The 12,873-nt window shown below is 43.4% G+C and overlaps 1 protein-coding gene across 1 annotated transcript in view; it reads right to left on the reverse strand.

The window, feature by feature from the left end:
• Nucleotides 1-12,873, reverse strand: part of ADGRL3 (adhesion G protein-coupled receptor L3) — a 505,316-nt gene that overhangs the window by 119,256 nt on the left and 373,187 nt on the right. Inside the window, exons 9-11 of the mRNA XM_053370359.1 lie at nucleotides 10,327-10,629; nucleotides 9,167-9,270; nucleotides 759-944 (exon numbers count right to left, since the gene is read on the reverse strand). Coding sequence (XP_053226334.1) covers nucleotides 759-944; nucleotides 9,167-9,270; nucleotides 10,327-10,629 — 593 coding nt within the window. The remainder of the gene's footprint in view (nucleotides 1-758; nucleotides 945-9,166; nucleotides 9,271-10,326; nucleotides 10,630-12,873) is intronic.

The raw sequence follows: 12,873 nt of genomic DNA on the forward strand, positions 1-12,873 counted from the left end.
CGCCAGGGAAGTATTATTCTGCTACCCGCTCCTACTATCCACTGGGACAAAGCTACAAAGAGCTCTCTCACGCTGGCCTTGCATTCTAATGTTATCTGAAGCCCCGATTGTTCTTGGAATAAACAAATATTTCGCAGGGAGTCCAAAGGTGATCTGTTTTGATCGCAGCAAAATGGAAGAGTAATGAAATCCCCTCTATACAAGACTGGATCCAAAAGCTGACAGAATATGCCGAATTAGATGGTTTATCAGAAAAAATAAAGAATAAATCAAAACAGGAATTTGTTTCAAAATGGGAGGTTTTCAAAGAATATCTGAAAAAGAAATATAGTAATTTAAATTCTGTTGCAGCATTCGAGGAACTTCAGTAATAGTTGCAAGGTAGATATAAGAAATTAGATTTATTGAGAATAAGTTTAATTATGATAAAAGTGTGTATTGGACATAAGTAATATGAATTTGAAATATGGAATAGACGGGAGGTTGGGTCTTTAGTGTTAAGACCAATAGAAGTTTTATTGTTTGCTAAGAAAATTATGTGTCTATGGTTATTTTTGTAATTTGTGTGTAATTTGGTATTTGTGGTTTTTTTTTCTTGTTGTATAAATAAAAAACTTTATTTAAAAAAAAATGATCTGTTAAGTTAGCAGAGTGCCGAGGTCCACAGCTCCCATGACAGATGCGAGAGGACTTCTCATAGCAAAAAGCAGAAGAGAAAGACAAAGATGGCGGTGGCTTCACTGGTTGTTATTACTTACCTTGTTCAAGCTCCGCGCAGCGCTGTCTTTTCCGCCAGGCGTCAAGTTCCGCAGCTGCACGTCCAGCAAACCCACCAACTGATCCATGGCGCGAACGGAGTAGGTGATGTCTCCGGCGTTCAGGTGGCTTTTCGTTTGCTCGGCAAGTTCTCTAGCGACGTTGGCAGCTGTCTCTCCCGATTTCAACTATGGTTCAAAGAAGGCGAGAAAGCGTCAAGATATTTCACTGCTGAAAACCGAGTTTGGGCTCTCGTATCAGGGAGGTTCGGGATCAGCTTCACAACAGCAACATTTGCCTAGAGCTTTCATGCGCTTGAAGTGCTTCACGTACATTATCGGGTTGTAATCTTTACCACAGCCCTGTAAAGTCCGTCAGTATTATCACCTCCCCATTTAGCACATTCATGCGTGTGCGCTTAGAGGCGTAAGGCCACCTCGTGAGTTCAGGACAGAAACAAGATTCGAACCAAGGACTTCTTGATTCACAGCTCAGTTGTATTTATGGAAAAAAGCGCCATAACAGGCTTTAGTTGTATATGCAAATGTTCTTCATTAATGCTCTGTATCAGTGCTTCTAAAACTTGGTCCTCCACTTGCTGTTGTTGTTGTTTTTTGCACTACAATTCCCATTACCACCAGCTAGAAAAACCAGTAGTCAGGGATGATGGGAGTTGTAGTCCAACACACCTGGAGAGCCAAGTTTAGAAAGCACTGCTCTATTTCAATGTCTTAAATTATAAAATCAATTCTGAAAAATTCTAAATCTTCTGCAACCCGAAGATGTCATCCTCCACTCAGCTGCTTTTCTTGGGACTATCATGAATTAACCTACAACTACAACAACAACATAACCTTACTCAGCCTCCCTTCCAGCAAAATCATATACATGCCTATTCAGAAGTAAGTCCCATTTAATTCTGGGAGATTTACTACCAGGTAAGTATATATAGAATTAAAGCTTTATTACCTCTTTATGCATAAATACCCTCCCTCTTTAGTCATTTTGAGAATGTATTTTTATCTTTTCGGATGATGCCTTTTGTGTTTGTTCTTTTTCGTTGCCAAGGCTGAAGATGATCAACAGGCAGGAACTGCCTTTTAATTTCTCCAATAAAGGAGGATGCCTTTGATTAAAGAAGGACGCCTGTTGAGATTCATAAATCAGCACTAGCAGCGAAACTTCACAGCAGACTGAGGCACAATATAGTGGCAGTTCTTCTTTATTTTCCTTCTCTCGGTACTAGCCTGATGTGCAATTACAAAACGGAAAGGATGGTTTTGAGCATTAGTGCTTAGACCCACCTTATGGGGGGAAATATCTGTATCAGAGGTTCTTAGACTGAAATCTGCTGAGTCTGAGGGTCCTGCTCCTGCGTCTCTCCACCAGGCCTAGGGCAGGGTCTGGCAGACTACAAAAAGACTGCTGCCGCCCGGCAGAGAATACTGTTTACATTATTTTAAACTGCTTTTTAATGTGTGTGTTTTTTAATTTTAAAAAATTATTTAAAACCCTTTTTATGTGGGGTTGTTTTTGGTGGGGTAGGGGTAAGTAACAACACCAGATTTTTTTTAGGACATCTGTTTTGTGAAAACAGTGACTCTCCCTGGAGACTATTCTTAATCATTGGTGAAACAAATGTTCGTCTTGAAATAGATGCAGGGGCTGATATCACAGGACTCATCTACACAGCTGCAAATAAAATGTTTTAAATGTGTTGCAAAGTGCAATATATAAATGTGACACTAGGTGTCAACAGTGAGCTATGCAAAATTCAACGTGTTTTTTGAACCTTTTTTTAAAAAACATAATTTTCACAGCGTTTTTTATATGTTGTGTAGATCCCACCACAGTTATTTCAGAGAAGACCTGCACAGGACTTCAGAACCCCCCAGATTAGCAATAGGCAGAAATCATTTTACATAGCCCATGGGGTATTCTTGATTGTTTTGGATGCTTTACCACAGAAACAAGCTACAAAGATGAGCAGTTTGTATTCACACAATTGTGTAGCTGTCACAATAGGAAAACACATTTGCGTAGATTTTTTTTAAAAGCTTAATGGGAAAATATGTACTTCAAACACCTAGAAGAGTCATTTTCAAACTGGATGACTCAATAAGCCTTTGGCACATATCCCTGACAAACCAGAGCACTAAAGTGACAACACAACCTTTGTGAGTTTCTCTTTTCAGCACTGCCATTTGGGATCACAAGTACACCCAAAACCTTTCAAAGAAAGGACTTCTTAAGAGTTCTAAAAGGATTCATTGATGAAACCCTAATACATCACTGGAAGATCAAGACCAGATGTTGGCCATCAACTTGAATCAAATCCATGAATCCAGTCTCAAGCTAAACAAGGATAAATGCTTTTTTTTTGCCAAGATGAAATGAAGTTTTTTTGGCAGATAATCACACAACATGAGACAAAGCCATGCCCAGAGAAAACAAATTGTTATCTTCCTATGTAAATGCCATCCCAGTGCCAAGAGCATTGCCTTCTTGGTGTAGTCAACACTCTCAAACTAGGTTAATATTTCCAAGACATCTCCACAAAGTCAAAACCACTACACCTACTACTGAAATACCATGCTCTAATTTGGGGCTCCAGATTTGAAGTCTGCTTTTAAGAGGATTTATATGATAATCAGCAGACTTCACTAAGAGAACTGCCTTATTTACTAGGAGTGTGCATTCCACCCCACCACAAATTTGATGAAGAAAATAACCGACAGACCCCAGCTACTGTCCCGGGACAAAATAAAACACTCAGATCATGTTCTGTTCAGACTGAACACGGACTACTTAAAAGAAACCAACGACTCAGATTTGTAAACATAAATACAAGTCAACCCAGTGTATGGCCACCATTTTGCCACCATTTTGGCTCTTGCTCCATTTGGCATATTTTGGAGTTCCAGTAAAAACAAATTAGATCACACAACGCTGAACTTTCCATCCCTGGACTAATATATTCTAAGCAGTTATTTGTTGATGGCTCATCCCTCCATTCCTAATTTATGAAACCATGTGTTACGTCAGCCACCACCAAAATTCATAAGCGAGGGACTGATTGTTTGACGCAGTATCGGGCAGCTTCACAAAAACTACAAAACTCTTGTTTTAATTTGGCAATTCATTAAGAAGGGCTAAAAATGTGTCTTGAGCTATGCCAAAGCCATTTCCCGTCCCCGGGGAGATGACGTTGCGGGCTGGGAGCAAGCTCTCCCCATGCGCATGCGGCGGGAAAGCCCCTGCGCCACTGGTTGGTCCTCAGCCATGTCAACCCAAGGCTGTCCAATCCGGATGGTCCGGGGGTGTGGCGTCGGCTATTTAAACTGCCCACGGCCAAGGACATGTTCCTTTTCTCCCTGTTCGGTCCGTTCTCCCGCCCCCCCTCACTTAGGTTTGGCTCTTTATCTCCTGACCTTGCTATGGACTTCGGTTGGTTGCCTGTTTTTCAACAGGGGCCTGGTAGGAATTTTTTCCACTTGGCATCGTCCATTTGGTTTTTTGCCTACCTAGTAGCAATTTGTCACAACTTTGTAAGGTTTGGCGGTTAGGCATTAGGTTGAAGGTGAGGGGAGGAAGTAGCCATCATTTCAAGGGTATTCCATTAAAGGAATCCAAGGGGTGTGGTCCTGTCCAAAGCCCCAGATAGGGGGCTAGGGCCATGGCACAACCCCTAGCGGTGATCCTGAAGGAGTTCCTAGTTGATGTTCATCAGCAGGGCTCCCCCTTCTGGTGGTTAACCCTTCCAAGACTCCTGCAGACGGGCAGTTGTCAGATATAGTCGTGTGGTTTCCAATGCCTAAGCCAATACCACTCACATTCTGTAACCAATAAAGTTGTGGCCTTTTTTGCCCATTAACCTAAAACACTGTTTCATGTGTCTTTATTCCACTTTCTGGGAGGGTTTGGGACCTTGTCACGCAATTCTGAATGAAGGCAGCGGCTCACATGATGAAATGGATTTATAAAACACTTCTGTAGCCACACAAAACTAGAAGAATTCCAACCTAGCCTTCTCCCCAACATTCTAGTTTTCTAAGTGTAGGAAGGTGTGTATTCATGGCTAGTTGAGGCAGGAGTCGTGCACCTGACTTCTTGACACCAAGCATGCCTGCCACTTACATGGGAAAGCCGTGTGGCAAGGTCAGTGCAGTGCGAGGGCAGCAGCAGGAACATCAGATTGCCTCTGCTGCTGCACCCGGGCAGACGCTGATCTCCTCACAGATCCCTCATAGCTCCACAACTCAAGGGAAAGAGAGAAAGGAAATGCAAAACAAAACAAAACCCTATTCTGATTGAGACTGAGAGGTGTGGAAACAGGAAATGAAAAAGCACTGGTGCTTTTTTTGAAAGTATGTCAAGATAGTGCCATCGACATACACTCCCCACAATCTCCATCGCATCTAAATTCATGCCAAATAGGAAGAGGTTTAAAGCAATAATTTTTAAAAAATCCTAGAAGATAATAACTGCCGCCCCTACCATATACTAAGGATGGGAGGGAGATTAAATATTATTTGAGCCTATCACAAATAGCATACGGACACAGCCTCAATTTCCAGTGATTTATCATCCTCTCAATTGGGTCATAATGAATGCATGAGTAAGATGGTCGAAATAGAAGTTATTGGATATGAAGATGGGGCAAAGCTAAAACCTTTTCATTCAAATATTAAAGGGTATCTTTCATGAAAAGCCAACCCAGAGTCCAAAAACTTTAATAATTCAAATGGATCTGGAGTGTAATGCACCAGGATTTATAGGAAATTATGTGACCCCCTATTAATCTGATACCCTTGAATCAGGATTCTGAACAAGAGATATGAAGTGCATTTTGCCATTTGGATGGCTGAAAAGGCATCAGTTTTCAGCTTGAAATGCGGCAGTCTACTTTGGCAGTCTGATGCACTGCGGTAGAAAATTCAAAGAGCCTCTGACCAAATAAATGCTTCTCTCCCAAGTGATCATATAGCTTTGTCAACTCGCACCCTTTGTGTTGGAGACTCATCGGCAGAAAATGTCCAAAGAACTATTGGTATGCCCTTCCTTGAATTGGGAGGAGGAGGAGGAGGAGGAGGAGGAGTTTGGATTTGATATCCCGCTTTATCACTACCCGAAGGAGTCTCAAAGCGGCTCACATTCTCCTTTCCCTTCCTTCCCCACAACAAACACTCTGTGAGGTGAGTGGGGCTGAGAGACTTCAGAGAAGTGTGACTGGCCCAAGGTCACCCAGCAGCTGCATGTAGAGGAGCGGAGGCACGAACCCGGTTCACCAGATTACGAGTCCACCGCTCTTAACCACTACACCACACTGGCTCTCAGGAAGCCCCGATATGCCTGGAGAAGCCGTTAATTAGGAATACTGTACACAGTGCAGCAACGAACAATACCGTATTTTTCGCCCTATAGGACGCACTTTCCCCCTCCAAAAATGAAGGGGAAATGTGTGTGCATCCTATGGGGTGAATGCAGGCTTTCGCTGAAGCCTGGAGAGCGAGGGGGGTCGGTGCGCACCAACCCCTCTCGCTCTCCAGGCTTCAGGAAGCTATCCGCTAGCCGTGGGAGACCCAGCTCTCCCACGGCTAGCGGAGACCTTGCCGGCACCCAGAAGCTTGGGGCGCACTGAGCTCCGCATGCCCCAAGCTTCGGGATTAGCGCAGCACACCTGGGGGGGAAATAATTTCCCCCCCTTTATTTCCCCCCCAAAAAACTAGGTGCGTCCTATGGGCCGGTGCGTCCTATGGGGCGAAAAATACGGTAAACTGAATTAAAGACTAAGTGTGTGCAAAGTAAGCACAGTGGCCATTCACAACTGGAGATCCCAATCAAGGTTTTTTTTAAAAGCAGATTTTCAGACTGCACAAATCCCCCATCATACATACCACACTAATGAAAAGAAAAGAAAAATCTGAACACAAAGCATGCTTTGCTTTTTGCTTACACCCTGTATCAGTGGTCACTAGTTCTTATTGATTATATAGTGACAGTTCAGTTATGAATCTGTCTTAGCTCAGTAACAACCAGGCAGAAAAGAAAAGAAAAGAAAAGAAGAAGGAATTTTAAAGGATGCAATGAAGCATTATCTGTCCAATAAGAAAGGTACAGAACATGCGGTTTTGGCTAAAAAGAAGGCATTTTTAATATGAAACAAAAAAAATTTTTCCTTCCAGTAGCACCTTAAAGACCAACTAAGTTAGTTCTTGGTATGAGCTTTCGTGTGCATGCACACTTCTTCAGATACACAGTTTTAATATGGTTTGAGAAGTTTGTTGTAATGATAGAAACTGTGCATATTCTACTCACATATGATTTGTGTAATACTGTCCCTGACACTGCCTGTCATTTAAGTGTTTAATAAACGGATACACCTAAACGTGTCTCACCTCCCCATTTTTCAAGCTGTACATTATCGGCTTTCCAATTGCACATTCCCTCCCGCCCCCCCGCAATTTCACATCTTGTGTCCAACAGCACACTAAAAAAGAACTTTTTCACAAACATCCTAGGATTTGCTAGGTAGGTGTTAATTAGCATAGTAAATCTAGGATGATTGTGAACTTTTTGCATTTTGCAGCCATTTGCCTCCACTGCTATACATATGCACCTGTCAGCTGAAGTTAACACTCCACAAATCTGAAGAAGAGAACTCCAGTCCATGAATGCTGATGCCATAATAAATGTGTGCCAAGGCTTTTCCCCACAGCCAGAACTCCGTTCCGGCATCTCTCAGGTGGGCGCCATTGCCATTAAAAGAGAACAAGGGAGGCGTTCATGGCAAGTTCCAGCAATTCTTTTTCTACAAAAAAAATGTTACGCCATACAACATTTCTTGTTTTTTCCGTTGACCGTTACTCGTTTAGAAAGTGAGCATATTGTGATCACGTATTATAAGGAAAGGGATTCCATACTTATTTGAAAAGCAGCTAAAATAATTTTAGAAATGGGGGAAAATATCATACCTTATATTCAGGAAGTGATATGACCTTGATACATTAGAGCAAGGTAAATCATTTTATATGGTAAGAGATAATACAACCAAGTATTATAAAACATAGCTTAGATCCAACATCAACAGTTTATTCTTTTTAAAAAAGAAAGTCCACAATCAATTAAAAGTTTATTTTTGTGTGTTTATTGCCACTTATTTTAAAGCGATTTTTATATTAGTCTGACTCTCTTAATTTTAAACTGCTTTGGAAATTATTTCCTTTCCATTCAGATAACTTCCAAAGCTGAATAAGAAGCACCTTAAAACTGACATAGAAATTCAAATATCTTAGATAGATCAATATCTTTATTGTCATTGTCCCATGCAGAACAATGAAATTGAAAAACTACATAAAACTACATAAAAACTACATAAAACTACATAAAAACTACATAAAACATCCAAAAACCCCTAAAAACTCTAAAACCCCATTTTAAAATACACTATACTATAGAGACCCCTTAAGCTGCGTTTAGAACCAGAATTGCATTTGCGTAGAAACTCTTTCTCAGGTGGCTAGTCCTAGTCTTTATAACCCTATACCTTCTTCCAGAAGGCAGAAGCTGAAAGAGATCATTTCCGGGTTGCGCACTATCCTGCGCTATCTCTGCCGCTTTCTTATGGCACCTGGAAGCGTAGATTTGACCCAAGGTGGGAAGAGTGCACCCAATTATTCTCTCCGCAGTCTTTACAACCCTGGATAGCATTGTTTTTTCGCTGGCCGTGCAGCTCCCAAACCACACAAACACAAATGCCTCAGATAAAGATGCACAAAGTTAAAAGCATTCATGTAGTAAACAAATGATCAATACTGACGGGGAATATTGATAACACTGTGTGCTGAAACGCCTCCATCTTGGCAGTGGAAATGTTGGAGGGGCAGAGAACCACCCCTTGCATTCTCATGGACAGGGCCAGTTCTGCTTCCAGATGTCATGTGAATTCAGGTGATTGACAGTTGGGTGTCCCACAGGGGAACTGGCCACTTCTAGATCCAGCCCCCTGGCTGGATCAATTATCCTACCACTGATGCACACAATAAGGCATCAATTCTAATAGGGTCTTCTTGACAAGATGTAAAAAATTCTAATATTTTGAAGACTCCCTTCCCCTGCTGTTTTGAAACCTACTTCTTGACTAGCACCTTACATATGGGTATGTATGTACTGCAATTAATGCTCTCTTTTTTCACATCAGTCTGACATCATATGCTCACTGCTCCCCTTTCTATAGCCAAGTCTCCTAATTTCTTGCATTTACTGTACTTTAGATCCAGGAGATGCAACGCAATGCTATGATTTCTGGTTCAGTCGCAGCAGAACCATATTTTTATATAAACGCAACACAGCAGGAATGGGAGCATAAGATATGAACACAAGGACATGCCAGATAAAAGCAAAACGTTACCTTCTGCGTGATATGGTTGACCCAAAGTGAAGAGCAGTTGCTAAGATCTGGCCCTTGAGGATCCCAGATCCCGCCAGGAGCAAGGCACAGGAATGTTGAAACACCTATAATGACAAAGATATGAGACACCATACATTTTACCCGGCCCTAGAAGTACTGATCAGTCAGTTGTTTCAAAAGGATTTTTTTCTAATGTAAAGATTAATTTCTGGGTGGTAGAAGTCTTCTAATGCATGAAGTAGTCTGTGCAGTGAATTTGCCCAAATCCTGAACTGAAATAGTCCACTTCACAGAGTTTGAGCAGAAGTGGGATCTCTGGATCACCCTAAAATGAAGAATAGACCGCCAAAGCAATCAGGGTGCTTCAGAGATTCAGATATGGAAAAATAAGTGTTTGCAAAAACTGGACAGCTGTGAGTCCAAAATGACTCCCAGGCTGCGCACCTGGTCCTTCAGGGGCACAGTGACCCCATTCAGGACCAGGGAATCCCCCACACCTGCCCGCCCCCGTCCCCCAAAAACAGTACTTCTGTCTTGTCAGGATTCAACCTTAATCTGTTAGCCGCCATCCATCCTCCAACCGCCTCTAGACACTCACACAGGACCTTCACTGCCTTCACTGGTTCTGATTTAAAGGAGAGGTAGAGCTGGGTGTCATCTGCATATTGATGAACACCCAGCCCAAACCCCCTGATGATCTCTCCCAGTGGCTTCATATAGATATTAAAAAGCATGGGGGAGAGGACAGAACCCTGAGGCACCCCACAAGTGAGAGCCCAGGGGTCTGAACACTCATCCCCCAACACCACTTTCTGGACACAGCCCAGGAGGAAGGAGCGGAACCACCGTATAACAGTGCCCCCAGCTCCCAGCTCCTCTAGACGGTCCAGAAGGAAGTTATGGTCGATGGTGTCAAAGGCCGCTGAGAGATCCAGCAGAAGGACAGGTGGGAAGGACAGGTGTTTTTCTTTGAGCAGTATACAATGGACCGTTCTGCCCCTGTTGCCATTTCTAATACCACATTCTCAACAACATTTTGCAGAAAGACAAGGAACACCGGCAAAGGACGAGCAGGACACTGATTAAACAAAACCGCACTCAGCAAAACTTGGACGGCTGGCTTAGCATGGCAGAGAAGTAACTTTGTTTTATGAGCTCACCTACGGTGCCCCTGGGGCACGGCTGCTTGGCTACTTGTCCTTGCCGGGTCTTGAACCATGTGATCTCACGGGCTTCCACCGTCTCGCAGCTCTCTGCCCCTATCGCAGGCAGCTGGGAAGCCGCAGGCGGCAGGTGTGTCGTCATTTCATTGGGGGCCTCCAAACCCGGGGAAGGTGTCGTTGTGCTCTTGTTCCTTCTGCCCAAAGCTGCCGCAGTGGTGGTCCGTGCAGTGCTGCTGGTAGTCAGTCGGGGAGTGGTGCTTGTGGTAGTCCCACCCAAACCTGTGGCTCCAGCCGTTGATGCTGCCAATGAAAAGCAAGAACAAGTTAAGAGGGAGGGAATGGCAGCTTCTTAGGGATCTAACAACCTCTTGTTAAAAGTGCTTCTATATGGAGACTATGTGTAACATGTGAAGTAAGCCCAAGGCCCATGTCTAGTTTGAAGTCCATATTGCGATATCGGTTTCATATTTTTTGACCTGGAAATCTATTGCGAATTGTGTGTGTGTATGCTATGCAAAAATTTGTTGTTGTTTAGTTGTTTAGTTGTGTCCGACTCTTCGTGACCCCATGGACCAGAGCACACCAGGCACTCCTGTCTTCCACTGCCTCCTGCAGTTTGGTCAAACTCATGCTGGTCAGGTTTGGTCATGTTTGGTCAAACTCATGCTAAAGTGATCCCTTCATGGATCACTGCCTTGCCGTGGCGAAGGGACCTGAATAACTCAGAGAAGCTATGAGCTATGCCGTGCAGGGCACCCAAGATGGACAGGTCATAGTGGAGAGTTTTGACCAAACGTGATCCACCTGGAGGAGGAACCGGCAAGCCACTCCAGTATCCCTGACAAGAAAACTCCATGGACAAAAACATGCAAAAATTACTATGTGGGGAAAACTGTGAAGCCAGACAATGCTTCTCTTGAGTCCTGCAGCCCTTGTTAACTTTTCTAGCTCAGCTCTTCCCTTCCTCATGCAGGGAGCAGTGAATCACAAGAGCAGGCGCCGGCAAAAATCATGTTGTGGGGGGAAATGAGAAGCCAGCCAATGCCTCAACATTGCCCCATTTCAGATATTGTGATCTATTGCTATAACGTGATGTTTAGCTGGTGATATATCGCAATGATGAAAACCAGATATTGCCCATTTCTACTTGTCTTGGCAGAGCTTCACTGAATGCTGGCATACTCACACAGAATACTTCCCCTACACTTGTGAAGGACAGAACCACTCAAGTGACATTTGTGCCCCCTTTCTTGCCAAATCCTAGGGCCTGTTCCTTATCATGAGCAACAAGCAGAACCTCCAGGGGGATCTAAGAGAAGCCGGAGTCATGTTCCTTATCCCATGCATATGAACTTCAGCAGACACCATCTAATGCAGTGGTTCTCAACCTGTGGGTCCCCAGATGTTAGCTAGGGGTGATGGGAGTTGTAGTCCAACAACATCTGGGGACCCACAGGTTGAGAAAGGCTGATCTACTGGCATGCACCACTTCATTTTGCATCTGGAGACACACGATCCACACTTTAGGGTGGAAAATCCTGCAGCGTTTATAGCAGCGGAGGGAATCTCCAGATGTTCCCAGACTACAGCTCACATCATCCCTGACAATTTGCCATGTTGCCTGAGGCTGATGGTGGTTGGAGGGCTGTAGGTTCTCCACCTCTGCCATGAAGGGAACCTTTCCCTGCTGTTGAGACTCACTGTCTTGTCAGATCATCCCTGGAAGATGTTGCTGAGGGCAGTGTTGCCATCACCTTCCCTCTAGATTTTAAATACAAAGTTGGACAGGCATCTGTTGCCACTTTATAATAAGGTATCCCGATTTAGACAAGGGGGTTGTTGGGTTCAGATCAATGGAATTCAACTACATTGATCAATATGCCAATCTAGGGAGCAACACAGTGGGAAGGAGTGAGCCCCTGCTACAACCACCATAAAATGATTACCAGAGCCTTAAGGAATGTACAAAATCTGTGCGGGATAGTAGATTAGTTTCATTAAAGGAAAAAAAATGGCTTGAAGCATAACTCAAAAATCAATTTTATGAAGACCACAAGATACATGATCATACTAACGGCACGTGCTTTAAATTTCACTTACTCATTTATGTGATTTAAAACCAGCTTAATTGGTTAGTTAGAAAAGAACAAGGCATCTGATTCATTTACATATAAATGGTTTTTCACTCTGGCTGCAACTATGATTAAATGCCAACCTGAGCAAACTTATTTGACATTCTATACAGTACAGAATACAAATCTGTCAGCCAGGTCAAAAGCAAACGGTTAAATTCAGGATAGAGCAGCCTGGGCAGTTCCGGATACTACATGGGACATTTATAGAATCATAGAATCATAGAATCATAGAGTTGGAAGAGACCACAAGGGCCATCGAGTCCAACCCCCTGCCAAGCAGGAAACACCATCAGAGCACTCCTGACATATGGTTGTCAAGCCTCTGCTTAAAGACCTCCAAAGAAGGAGACTCCACCACACTCCTTGGCAGCAAATTCCACTGTCGAACAGCTCTTACTGTCAGGAAGTT

This window comes from Podarcis raffonei, chromosome 17 (genome assembly GCF_027172205.1).
Source record: "Podarcis raffonei isolate rPodRaf1 chromosome 17, rPodRaf1.pri, whole genome shotgun sequence".
Taxonomy (NCBI): Eukaryota; Metazoa; Chordata; class Lepidosauria; order Squamata; family Lacertidae; genus Podarcis; species Podarcis raffonei.